General features: G+C 42.5%; 1 protein-coding gene across 1 annotated transcript in view; it reads left to right on the top strand.

Annotated features, from left to right (window-relative positions):
- The first annotated feature begins 285 nt into the window (after nt 1–285).
- The window catches only part of TMED10 (transmembrane p24 trafficking protein 10), a 37,720-nt gene continuing 23,783 nt past the window's right edge, over nt 286–14,222 (top strand). The window contains exon 1 of the mRNA XM_080807353.1: nt 286–627. Coding sequence (XP_080663479.1) covers nt 403–627 — 225 coding nt within the window. The 5' untranslated portion in view covers nt 286–402. The remainder of the gene's footprint in view (nt 628–14,222) is intronic.

The following is a 14,222-nucleotide window of genomic DNA, read 5'->3' on the forward strand; positions in this document are numbered from 1 at the left end:
GCCGGTGGGTGGGCCCTAGGAAGGCCTTGTGGCTGTTTCCTATTGGGGCATGGTTGCTATGGTATCGCCGACTTTAAAACTCGCGGCTACTACTTCCGGAAGCTAAAGGAGAATTACTTCCAGGGCTGCCCATACTTGTTACGGCTGACTGAGCAGTCGCTAAGCTCAACAAAAATGAAACTTGGGCAGTAAACAGCTGGAAAACCTTACTTAACCACTTTAACTTGTGGATACTACGTGGTGTCGTATCCTTTCTTCCCTTTCAAAAGACTTATCTTGCGGTCCTCGTCTATTTGCCAGTCTCCAAAATGGCGCCCACGGCATTGGGTCAGAGGTGAATCACGTGGGCCCTCCCGGTTCCGGCGCGGGAGAGGCCCGAAGGGGTGAGCAGTCTCCGGCACCATGTCGGGTTTGTCCGGCCCACCAGCTCAGCGTGGCCTTTGCCCGTTAGCACTGCTGCTTTTACTCCTGCTCGGCCCCAGCTCGGTGTTCGCCATCTCCTTCCATCTTCCCATTAACTCCCGCAAGTGCCTCCGCGAGGAGATCCACAAGGACCTGCTGGTGACGGGCGCGTACGAGATCGCCGACCAGTCTGGGGGCGCTGGCGGCCTGCGTACCCACCTTAAGGTGCGGCAGTGGGCGGCGCGGGGAGGGAAGACTGTAGGCGTCGACGAGGGGAGGCTGAGGATGGGGACGGGAGCCGGCGGGCGGAGGCCTCGAGCGCGGCCTGGCCTCCTCGAGGCACTCAGGGTGCACTGTCAAGACCGCCCCCTCACCCCGCTGGTTGGCGTTCGCGGGGCGGGGCCGAGCGCCAATGCCTGGGAACCCTTGGAAGGACCGTGAGGCCTTGGCGGATGTAGTGACAGCTGCGCTGGGGCGGCCTCGACTTTGGGTCGTGGTCGGGGTCCTGTACCAGTTTCGGTCTTAAGTATCTTGAACTGTGACTTGTTTCTCCAAAGAAGTCTCTGGGTGTTGAGTATTTGTGGGTATCTTAAGACAGACCAGTATCTGCAGGAAAATCATGGAGACACTGAAGCTTACTGTGAATAAAAAAACCTGATTTTATTGAGTGGTGGCTGTGTGTCAGGTCCTGTGCCCCTTTATACGTGATACCATTTAGTTCGTACTCTACCCTATGAAGTGGGTACCCTTGGCCTCATGTTACACGTGAGCAAACAGGCTCAGAGAGATGATGTCAGAGCTGGAATTCTTAGTTTGGGAGTTAAGTAAGGGGAAAGAAAAGTACTGCAATCTTACACTCTCCTTTTTATTTGTGATTCCTGTGTTTGGTTAGAGCCGATCGCAAAATGGTCTCAGTCTAATACTTATTTCCTGGTACCCCAGAGTCTGGATTTGGTCAATTTTTATGTAAATTTCAGCAATACTCTTAGATGGTGATAACTACTATTACAATGCCAGTTTGGTCCTGTTTTGCTATTAGGATCACCAGCCCGATCTTTGAAACATTAATACGATTTTAGTCAAGATTTTATTGTGCTTTATTTATTCGCAATAAGCGTTTTGTTTTGTTTTGTTTTGTTTTAACAAAAGGGGTCTTTAAATAGGAAGAAACATTTTACTTTCTAATAGAGCTTCAGATGTAATAAGACTATTATTTTTGTTTAAGGTGTTGGAACCCAGTAGTGGTAATAAATGCAATTTATTTATACTTTATTTGGGAGATATAAACTATTTTTAGGGGTGTTACTCAAGTGACCCTTTGTTTTATTATTCTCTTCAGGTACCAAACTTCTGTCTGGCCAAGAAAGCTGTGATTGTTTAATTTTAGAGGCTTAGATACAACGTTTTGATGCCAGCTCCTGGAAGGATACAGTGCATAGAATAAGAGAATTTGAGCAATGAGGCAGACATTACTGTCATCTCCAGTGTTGCCCCTCTGATTTGTATTTCTTCTTCTTTTTTATTTTTTTTAAAGATTTATTTATTTGACAGAGAACACAAGTAGGCAGAGAGGCAGGCAGAGAGAAAGGGGGAAGCAGGCTCCCTGCTGACCAGAGAGCCTGATGTGCGGCTAGATCCCGGGACCCTGGGATCATGACCTGAGTCGAAGGCAGAGGCTTTAACCCACTGAGCCACCCAGGTGCCCCTGCTTTGTATTTCTAATTCGAAACCCTTCAGTGGCTCACTGTTGCTCATCTGATAAAGTTTAAATTTCCCAGCATGCTCTGTAGTACTCTCTATGATCTGTATCTGAAGCTTTACTTTGTCGCTTTCCACTTTGCATGTTATATGAGCCACCCTGAACAATACCCTAAACTCAGTTATTTTCATCTTCTATTGTAGCTATTTTGCTTTATCTGTCTTATTTAACTGTTAGTATTCTGGGGGAAGGAATTATTTTCATGTTCATATTTTCCAGAATATCAGGCATATGGCCTTGCTTCTAGTGAGCACTTATACAGGATAATGTCGCTTTGTGGCCTCATGGGAATTACATCTGTCTCCAAGGTTGTTGGGGAGACCTCAGTAGCAGGAATCTGTACATCTACACGCTCGCATTTTGCTATCACTCATTTGCCGTCCCCATGTCTGCTCTGTTCTCTTGCTTCTAGCCAGCTTAATTGAACTACTCCTGGGGTCCTACACCCAAATGCCCAGTAGTCAATCTAAATGAATGAATTGGGCCAGGCATGTTTAAAACCAGCAGCAGAAACGATAAATGGGGGATAACTGGGAGCAGTAGTAACAGTTAATTTGGAGTACCCAGTACTAATCTCTTGATGTGGGCCTTATTGGCATGTTTAATTTTTCATACGAAGTCAGAAATCCAGATTTTGATGTGAAAGCTCCTGATTTTTAAATATCAATAATTCAGATTAGTTTTCGCATTGGTTTGTTTGCAAGTTTTTTTTTTCTTTTTTTTTTTTTTTTTTAAGTAGGGTGCATTGCCAATGTGGGGCTTGAACTCACAACCCTGAGATCAAGAGTCGCATGCCCTACTGACTGAGGCAGCCCGGCGTCCCTGGTTTGTTTGCAGCTTTGTAGAAAAGAGTATGGTCAGCCCACTACTGTAAGTGCAGTACCCAGATTTAGTAATTATCAGGACGTTGCCACACTTTTTTCATCGAAACTGCCTCTCCCTTCACATTTTCTGCTGAATTGTTCTAAACTAAGTCCCAGATAGCGTGGTATTTCAATCTTGCATACTTCAGCATGAATCTCTTTAAAAATATGAACATAACCACCGTGTTAATGTGGCTATAACCACACCTCGCAAAACTAACAGTAATGCTAATAGTACACTCAATTCATACTCAAGTTTCTCCACTTGTCTCAGAAATACATTTTTAAATTAATTTGTTGTATCTCTCAGGTCTCTTCAATTTAGAGCAATTCACTCACTCTCCTTCCTTTTTTTTATTCTTGCAGTTGTATTGTTAGAGTCAGTTGTTTTTAAAGAATATCCTGTGTTGTGGATTTGTCTGTTTACTTCTTGAGGTAGCATTTCAACACTTCCCCCATATTTCTTGTAAAAGGAATCAGCTGTAAAGATGTAATTAGATTCAGGTTTATCTTTCGGGTGAGAGTATGTGGTATCATGGCAGAGGACTGTACTTTTCATGCCTCTTAGTGCTAAGATTGATCAATGGGTCCACGTGTGTAGTAGTAGCCTACTGCTGCTGTAACAAATTATGACAAACTCAGTAACATAAAACAAGATGCATTTATATTATAGTTCTGGAGGTCAGAAGTCCTAAAATCAAGGTGTCAACAAGGCAGTGTTGTTTCTGAAGATTCTAGGGGAGAATCTGTTTCCTTGCCTTTTCCATTGTCTAGAGACCACCCGCATTCTTTAGTTGGTGACCCCTTCCTGCATCCTGAAAGCCAGTAATTAGTATCTCTAAATCTTTTTCTGTTTCTCACCCCTCCCTCTCTCCTCTGCCTCTCTCTTTCCGGTATAAGCACCCTGTGATAATCTCCTTATCTCAGCCTCTGATCACACTTGCAAAACCTCTTTTGCCGTGTAATACAACATTCACAGGTTCTAAGGATTAGGATGTGGACTTCTTTGGGGAGGTGGGTATTATCCTACTACCTACCAAGGTGGTAACAGCTCAGCGCCTCCCTTGTAAAGCTTCTCAGTCTTTTACTTATCGGTCCATTGATAACTGCTGTGCGAATTTATTGTTTTATTAAGGTTGTGTAACGATGATTTTTCTAATTTTGTTATTCCTTCCATATTTATTATCTCGAATTATTTTTTTTCCTTTCTAAGGATTTTATTTATTTATTTGAGAGAGAGAGCACACTTGACGGGTGGAGACAGGGAGAAGCAGACTCCCCACTGAGCAGGGAGCCTGATTTGGGGCTCAGTCCCAGGACCTGGAGATCATGACCTGAGCTGAATGAAGGCAAATACTTAACCAACTGAGCCACCCAAAAACCTGTTAGCTGGAATTATTCTTAAAGAATTCACCAATTTTTTAAAAGGATTTATTTATTTATAGAGAGAGAGCGAGCGAGCATGTGTACAGGACAAGCAGGTAGAGGGAGAGAGAATACCAAGCAGACACCCAGCTGAGCATGGAGCCTGACACAGGTCTTGATCCCAGGACCCAAGATCATTACCTGAGCCAAAATGAAGAGTCAGATGCTCCATCTACTGAGCTACCCAGGCTCCCCAAGAATTCATCAATCCTTTTTTAAAGATTTTATTTATTTGAGGGAGAGAGAGAGAGAGAGACACATTCCCTCAGTGAGAGAGGGAATACAAGCAGGGGGAGTGGGAGAGGGAGAAGCAGGCCTCCCGCTGAGCAGGGAACCCGATGCAGGTTTTGATCCCAGGAACTCAGGGCCATGACCCAAACCAAAAGCAGATGCCTAGTGACTGAGCCACTCAGGCACCGCAGGAATTCATCAATTTTTAAGACCATTTGGTTACCCTAAAATTTATAGGATAAACACAATTCATTCCTTCTTGACAGTTTTTGTTGCCCTTGTCTTTTCCAATGTGGTTGGAAGAAGGTGTTTTTTGTTTGTTTGTTTTAAGATTTACTTATTTATGTTGGAGAGCGAACAGGGGCAAGGGCAGAGGGAGAGAAGCAGACTCCCCATTGAGCACAGAGCCCAACACATGGTGTGATCTCCAGACCCTGAGATCATGACCTGAGCTGAAATCAGGAGTTGGACACTTGGGGCGCCTGGGTGGCTCAGTGGGTTAGGCCTCTGCCTTTGGCTCGGGTCATGATCTCAGGGTCCTGGGATCGAGCCCCGCATCAGGCTCTCTGCTCCGTGGGAAGCCTGCTTCCCCTTCTCCCTCTGCCTGCCTCTCTGCCTACTTGTAATGTCTCTGTGTATGTGTGTGTGTGTGTGTGTGTGTGTGTGTGTCAAATAAATAAATAAAATCTAAAAAAAAAAAAAAGTTGGACACTCAACTGTCTGAGCCACCCACGTGCCCCAGGTGTTTATTGTATTTTGTTTTATTTTATTTTAAGTATTATACTGAAACCATTTTTTGTTACCATTTCTGTTTTTAGAGTTACTGTTTTTATCAGTTGGATTGTTTCTTTATACTCAGGTGTCCCTTTGACTCTCGTATCCTTTTGACAACAGCCCTGTTAGATTTTGATAGCTTCCCTGTTTTGTGGAAAAGGTATCGTAGGCCCATCTTTGTTTGTCCAACCTCTGACCTGGAAGCAGTTACTGCTTCAAGGAGTTCAGGTCCCTTTTGTGGGGAATAGTGTTTTAGAGAACACAAGCCGGGTGTCATTTAACAAAATTTAATATTGTGTGCAGGTCACAGAACACTTTTGTGGGCTTGATCCAGTTCCTCGTCATAGTTTGTAACCTTTTTTCATAGCATTGCTTCACTTTCTCTTAACTTTTGACCACTCATGTCCCAAACTCTGCTCAAGGATTCTCTTTGTGCGTCATTTCTGCTTCCGAAGTATACCTCTTGAGTGAGAGAATCTGATTGGTTTAACTCTTTTTATATGCCAGGCCACATTCTAGGTTTCTTACAGCCTATTGATGTCTTCTCTTGGGTCATTTGTCATTGGTTCAGGCAGCATTTGGGTTAAGGTTAAGGGGTGGGGGGCGCCTGGGTGGCTCAGTGGGTTGGGCCTCTGCCTTCGGCTCAGGTCGTGACCTCAGGGTCCTGGGATCGAGCCCCACATGGGGCTCTCTGCTCAGCGGGGAGCCTGCTTCCTCCTCTCTCTCTCTGCCTGCCTCTCTGCCTACTTGTGATCTCTCCCTCTGTGTTGAATGAATAAATAAAAATCTTAAAAAAAAAAAAAAGAGGGGGGCTGGAGGCTTTCTGAAGTGCAAAACCTGGGCAGCTGGGCTTGATGTTTCATTGTTGCTCTGAATGAGGCAGGCTCTCTCATAAGGATTTTTGTGAATGTCGTTGAGCAGAGACTGTGTCTCATCGTTGAATGCCTGTTACAGTGCCTGGCACATAGTACATAGTAGGATTTCACATAAAGGGTTAATGAACAAATGAATTGGCAGTGTCCTGCCCTTATCTCTTAATTTTTTTCTCCTCTTTCTTCCTCTTCACTTCTTTTCTCCCATTCCTGACTCTCACCATACTGAACCCCGTGCAGTACCTTGAATACAGTGTTCTGTTAATATGGACTGGCATTTGCCTGTACACCCTCCGATGTATTTCCATTATAATCCTGTTTGACATGGCACTTTGGATGTAGTATGGCACTTACTTTGTGAAGTCTTTAATATCTCATTCATCTTTGTGTCTTAAATTTAATGTACTATGTATTCATTGTTGTACAACTGATTTAAATATATTAGTTGTATTAAATAGAAGTAGAGTGGAAAGAACGTGGATCTGGAGTCAGACAGATTTGAGTTCAAATCTCAGCAGCTTCACCACTTAAAGGGTGTACGGTCTTGGGGCGCCTGGGTGGCTCAGTGGGTTAACGCCTTCGCCTTCAGCTCAGGTCAGGATCTCAGGGTCCTGGGATCGAGCCCTGCGTCGGGCTCTCTGCTTGGTGGGGAGCCTGCTTCCCCCTCTCTCTCTGCCTGCCTCTCCGCCTACTTGTGATCTCTCTCTCTGTCAAATAAATAAATAAAACCTTAAAAAAAAAAAAAGAAAAGGGTGTATGGTCTTGAGGGAATTACTTAACTCTTCTCCTTGGGTCTCTGATCTGTAAGATGGGGATGATAGATCTCATAGAATTGTTGGAAGGATGATTGAGGTGGTTCTTTATTATTCAGGGGATGGGTCATATATACTGGTACTCTTTTGTTTCCTCTCTACTGAATGAAAATTGAATTGCTAATCTGACTCCCCTGTTTATGTCATTGCAGTAACTTGATAAAGTATATTATAATGAGAAGACTTCTGTGGATTTTGTTTGTGATTCTCCTATTCATGCGATAAATATTTTAATGTTTAGTATATGTCAGACCTAAGTGGGGAAATGGGGATGAACAGCAGACAAGGTCCTTGAGTTCTACTGGCGAACAACGACAGCAAGTTCAAAAAATACAGTTCAAAAAATACACACAATTGCAGGTAGCAATAAGGACTGTAAAGAAAAATCAAATAGTAGCAGGTAGGGAGTGACTGAAGGGTAAAGAGTATTTGAGTGGTCAGGGAAGGCCTTTCTGAACAGGGCTATCTGAACAGAGAAATGGATTGAAATGATGGGTGGGACTCTGCTGCTAAGAAATCTGGCCTATAAAATGTGTTTTGTGTTGACATTTGTACTGAATTTATCCCATATCACCCTTCCCTGTTCTTTTCACAAAGTGAGGCTAACTCAGGCTAAGTAGTATCAGATTTAAAGACTTTGCCTCACGAAATTGAAGCAGGAAGTACTGACTCATCATTGACTCATCATTTATAGTGAATGTATAAATTTTCTTCATTGTTTCAGGTCCATAAAAAGTCTGTTGTAGGGACTCAGAATCTCAACTCTGTTGATTTTTGAATTGAAAACCATATTTTTATTAAGACTAGATGATATTATAATAGTTTAATAAGCTCCAATACCACTTATTAGTTAGAATGCTTGTTAATAGAGGAAATTGGAGGGTGAATGAATTTTAGGGGATGAGATGGGTTGTTGCCTAAGGGCGATTTATACTTTAGAAATAGATTACAGAGAGAGAAAAGCAGTTGTCTGCAGTTGTCCTAATCATCACCCCAAAAGAAAGAAAAGCTTAATGGTAATAACTGAAATGATTTATGCTTTTTCAGCCTCTTCCAAATAGTCTGATCAGTCTGACTTTTTTTCATTGTCGTTTTCCAAGAGTGCTACTGCTAATTAACAATTCATTTTGGTAAATGCGGTCATTTTTCACTGGATGTTAATACCTAGTTGTGCCACTCTCTCTCAGCTAGCTTCTAGAAAGCCAAACAGATCACTTGAAGGGCTCAGCCTTGAGTCATAGGCATGTCTCAGTTTAAGCCTAAAAATTATCGAGGTGCATCTTGGCAGCTGGGAAACCATTGGCTTTTAACTTTTTTTTGCCCACTGAAAGCTATGGAAGGATTGTGTGTGTGCACATGTGTGTATACACATACGCATATATATGCTATAGTTTTGAGATTCTTTTATTTACAACAGTTACTTCATTTTATTACTGACATCTGTAGTAAGGGCTAATCTTTTTCTGTTGGGAAGAATCTGTCTTTCAAATTGACATTTGATGTGACTATTGTCCTAGGTTAGAAACAGTTCAATAAATAGGTGGTTTAATAAAGAAGGGTAATTGATACATTAGCATTTAATAGTATTAAAAGCTGGGGCGCCTGGGTGGCTCAATGGGTTAAAGCCTCTGCCTTCGGCTCGGGTCATGATCCCAGGGTCCTGGGATCGAGCCCTGCATCTGGCTCTCTGCTCGGCAGGGAGCCTGCTTCCTCCTCTCTCTGCCTGTCTCTCTGCCTACTTGTGATCTCTGTCTGTCAAATAAACAAATAAAAATCTTAAATTTAAAAAAAAAGATACCTCTTTAAAAAAATAGTATTAAAAGCTAGTTTCTTTTTGTATCATATACAAGATTTCTGACCTTGTGTTTCCTTCTCTGTAAAAGTTAAACAGTATGTTACTTCATTTAAATCTCTCTTATTAGGTGAACAGTTGTCTGCAGCCTTCTGTTTTGAACTGATGCAGAGAAAAGGGCTGCTTAGAAATTGAAATTGCTATGCCATGTCTTTATGATGGCTTCTGAAGACTGAGCCTAGTTTCTAGGAAAATGGAACAGATTTATGAAGGTAATCTAGCAGAGTACAATTACTTCTCTGCTGTCCTCGCGTGAATTGCTGACTGGCGGTTAGATCTGAGCCATTGCCCCCATATGCATGCTCAGCCAGGCAGTCTGGACAGTAGAGCCCTCTGTGAAGTCAGCTAGCTGGCCACAGACCAGAATCTGGACTCCCAAACAAGCCTCTTACTTGAGGGAGGTTGATGTCATCTGCTTTATCCTGTGCCCCAAACCTCATTGTTCAACGTAACGTGTGGGAAATCAAGGGACTAGTTGTTAAGAAAGAACAAGGCTTTGTTTGTGCCTAAAAGGGTCACGCTGGAGGTTTTTACCGTAAATAACTTTGGAACAGTATGAAAAAAAACATTTGATCTGGCTTCACCCCCGCAGTAGTATTGTTAGGGCAGCAACTGGTCTTTCGTTCTCATTCCCTCCCTTCCTCCCTCTCTTTCTTCCTTTCTTCCTCTCAACTCCTCCTCCTCCCCTCACCCAGTCAAGCATGACGTTTTGCCTGTATTGAGTTAATGTAGCAAATGTTGATAGAAGTAGGAGGACAGCATCTATCCATTATCATACCCAGTGCTGGAAATTTTCCATTTCTGATTTTTAACACGACTACTTCTTCCTTTTTTTTTTTTTTAAAGGATCCTTTTTGGGATGTCTGGGTGGCTCAGTTGGTTAAGTATCTGCTTTCGGCTCAGGTCATGGTCCCAGGGTTCTGGGGTCAAGTCCTGCATTGGGTTCGTTGCTCAGCTGGAAGCCTGCTTCTCCCTCTGCCTGCTGCTCCCCCTGCTTGGGCTCGCGCTCGCTCTCACTCTCTCTCTCTCTCTCTCTCTGACAAATAAATACATTTAAAAATCTTCCAAAAAAAAAAAGAGAGATTTTATGTATTCGTTTATTTTAGAGGAGGGGGGCAGATTGAGAGGGAGAATCTCAGGCAGACTCCCCACTGAGTGTGGATCCTGACATAGCTCAGTCTCAGGACCCTGAGATCAAAACCAGAGCCAAAACCAAGAGTCAGATGCTGAACCTACTGAGCCACCCAGGTGCCGCAAGTTTCATCACTTTGACAAGCCTCCTCAAGCAGTACTTCTGTGCTGTGCTATGTCGTGTTAGAAATTGGAAAGAATTTAGTGTTGCTAAATGCTGCTTGTAGCCTAAGTTTGACTTTGTTTTGCAAATAATCTAGATGTGATCCTTTGCTTTCAGGGATGCAACTGGTAGACTTGGTTGGAATTTGCTGTTGTTTGAAAGATCAGGGTAAATTAATTTTATGCCCATTATATATCGCTTCTAGGCCATCCGTTACTTGTGTTCTTCAAGTTAGAAAACAGTGGTGACATGTGGTAGCTTACCTTTCTTGTGATGATGTGAGATGATGAAATGTCTGTGTGATGAGAAGAAGTGAGGTGAATGACGTAGACATTGTGAAGTAGCATTAGGCCACTGCTGATCTTCTGAACGCACATCTGATGGAGGATCATCTCCTTCCATACCGCAGTGGACTGCAGGTGACTGGAACCACAGAAAACAAAACCAAGGATATGGGGAGACTGCTGTACCATTTTTCTAGTCTAAAACTACAGCATCTTCAGTGATCTGGTCTTCTTTCTCATTTTTTATGTCTTAGGGTAATAGACCCCATGGCTCGAGATTCACTCATGAACTTTTACCAGTAGAAGGATATAGGCCTACCACCCCTAATCATGCACATGTAACACTCTCCCCTCCCCCCCTCCCCTCCAGTGTTGGGTCCTTCCTGTAGTTTATTATTTATCAGGTTAAAAAACATATGCAGGAAATGCTGGGGTCCTCCTGTGTTTCTTACTACCCCCTTGTTAGCAGCTAGAAGGTATCATGGAACACCTGCTTAGTTGGACATTTTGTATCCCTTCAGTTTTTAAATCTTGCTCCTGCTTCCTTGAGAATTTACCTTTCTGTCTTTTTCTGTTTCTGTGCGGTAACCATTTGGCTCTAACTATCCCTGGGTTTAGTCATTATAGTGTATTTTATGTAGTTTGGTTGGGAAGTATGGTTAGTGACCTAAATGTTTATGGAGTTCTGAGTTGTTACTAACAAGCAGTTAATCATAATAGTGCCAATGACCGTGATGATAATAGTGACACTTACTGAGTGCTTGCCATGTGCCAGACACCATTCCAGGCGCTTTTACCTGTATTAAATTCAGTCTTCACAGTAACCTCAAAAAGTGTATGCTATTGTCCTGATAAGGAATATGCCCAAAACTTTACAGCTAGTAAGTGACACAGTTGTGATTTGAACACAAACCTGAGATCTGACTCTAGAACATTCAATCTCTTATGCTGTGCTGTCTCTCAAAGGGAGAAGAGGATAGGTGTTTCTGTTTCAGTTCATTTTTATCAGGGTACAAGGCTGCTACAAGGGACCTGATGTTTCTGAATTCCTGAGTTAGTCATTCCAGGGCTTCAGAGGTTGATACAGTTACCCTGAAAATATATGTACACTTTGTATACTCAAATGTTCTACCACAGACTGATTGTAAACCTGAGGAAGACAGAGTGCAAGGAGGAGTCTATTTGAAGGAAGTTACATCTTCAGATTTTCACCAGTTACACCAAAGCTGTAAGCTGATTGATCTCTGCTGCTGTGGTAGCCCTCCTGGAAATGAAGTGTTTTTGTTTGTTGTTTATTTTCTAGCATTTTCTTGGACTGTTGGGGTATGGAGCTGATTGAGTGAGTGAAAGCAATGTGTGACCTGTGCTAATACAAAGACAGACTCGCCACCTTCCCCATGCATCATATGTTATTTTACAGGAATAAATACAGATTTTGTCTAAAGTAACTTTGTATATATCTCAAAAAAGTTTGTGAAAATAATTTGATGCGGGGTGCCTGGGTGACTCAGTCTTTTAAGCATCCAACTCTCAGTTTTTGCTCAGGTCATGGTCTCAGGGTCATAGGATTATCGGGCTCTGCTCACTGTGGAGTCTGCTTGAGATTCTCTCTCTCCCTCTCCCTTTGCCCCTCCCGCTGCTTGCATGTGCTATAAATAAATAAATAATCTTTTTTTAAAAACGCACTATAATTTGAAAAAAAGATGCTTGATGCTTTCTTGGCTCTGAGTAGACTGTAAATTTCTTTTTTTTTTTTTTTGTAATTTTATTTTTCTAGTGTTCTAGGATTCATTGTTTATGCACCACACCCAGTGCTCCATGCAATACGTGCCCTCCTTAATACCCACCACCAGGCTCACCCAACCCCTGACCGCCCCCCCCAAAACCCTCAGTTTGTTTCTCAGAGTCCACAGTCTCTCATGGTTCATCTCCCCCTCCAATTTCCCTCATCTCACTTCTCTCCAACTCCCGATGTCCTCCGTGTTATTCCTTATGCTCCACAAGTAAGTGAAACCATATGATAATTGACTCTCTCTGCTTGACTTATTTCACTCAGCATAATCTCCTCCAGGCCCATCCATGTTGATAGAAAAGTTGGGTATTCATCCTTTCTGATGGCTGCGTAATATTCCATTGTATATATATACCATATCTTCTTTATCCATTCGTCTGTTGAAGGGCATCTTGGCTCTTTCCACAGTTTGGCGACTGTGGCTGTTGTAGCTGTGAACATTGGGGTACAGATGGCCCTTCTTTTCACCACATCTGTATCTTTGGGGTAAATACCCAGTAGTGCAATTGTAGGGTCATGCAATTGCAGGCTCCTAGGGTAGCTCTATTTTTAATTTCTTAAGGAATCTCCACACCATTTTCTAAAGTGGCTGCGCTTTTGGGGTAAATTTCTTGAGACTCTGGAGAGATGTGTGTATATATGCATTTGATTTCATCTTTCTGAATAGTATTTTTTTAAACAAATTTTTAATTTCAGGAGTTTTAGATTTGCAGAAAAACTGAAGATGGTATAGCTGCCATATTCCCCACGGCCAGTTTTCCCTACTGTTAACATTTTACTTTAGTTGGGTATATTTGTCACAGTGAATGAGCTAGTGTTGGTACATTATTATTGACTAAAGTCCATATTTATTTAGATTTCCTTAGTTTCACTTAATGTCCTTTTTTCTGTTCCAGGATCCCATCCAGGATATTTTGTATTTAGTCATGTCTCTTTGGACTCCTCTAGATTATGACAGTTTCTCAGATTTTCTAGTTTTTGACAACCTTTTGAGTTTAGAGGAATATTGGTCAAGTAATTTTATAGGATGTCTATCTGTTAGGATTTGTCTGATGTTTTCTTTTTTTTCTTCTTTTAAAGATTTTATTTATTTATTTGACAGAAGGAGAGAGAGAGAGATCACAAGGAGGCAGAGAGGCGGGCAGAGAGAGCAGGGGAAGCAGGCTCCCTGCTGGGCAGAGAGCCCGATGTGGGGCTTGATCCCAGGACCCTGAGACCATGACCTGAGCCGAAGGCAGAGGCTTAACCCACTGAGCCACCCAGGCACCCCTGTCTGATGTTTTCTTCATGATAAAATTGGGATTATGGGTTTGGGGGAAGAAGCCCACAGAGGTAAAGTGCCATTTTCATTACATCATATTAAGGGAGCGTACTGTCAACATGATTTATCATTGTTACCATTGACCTTGATCATCTGGCTGAGGTAGTGTTGGTTAGGTTTTTCCACTGGAAAGTTACTTTTGTGCCCTCTGGAAGGAAATCACCATGTGCAGCCCACAGTTCAGGAGTGAGGAGGTTTGCTCAGTCCCAGTCTTCTTGAGAGTGCTGTTTTCTACATAAATTATTTGAATTTTCTGCGTGGAGATTTGTTCTCCTGTGTTTAATCCTTTATATCAGTATGGACTTGTGGATGTTTATTTTCTAGTTACACTTTGGATTGCAGTCAAATACTACTTTATTTTGTTGCTCAGATTCTTTCAGCTTTTGCTATTGGGAGCTCCTTCATTTGGCTTCTATGTCCCTTTGACATACCCTCATTCTGTTTTTTTGTTTTGTTTTGGTTTGGTTTGAACTTTTTATTCATTTATTTGACAGAGAGAGAGAGATCACAAGTAGGCAGGGAGGCAGGCAGAGAGAGAGGG

The sequence above is a fragment of the Martes martes genome (assembly GCF_963455335.1).
Source record: "Martes martes genome assembly, chromosome: 7".
NCBI lineage: Eukaryota > Metazoa > Chordata > Mammalia > Carnivora > Mustelidae > Martes > Martes martes.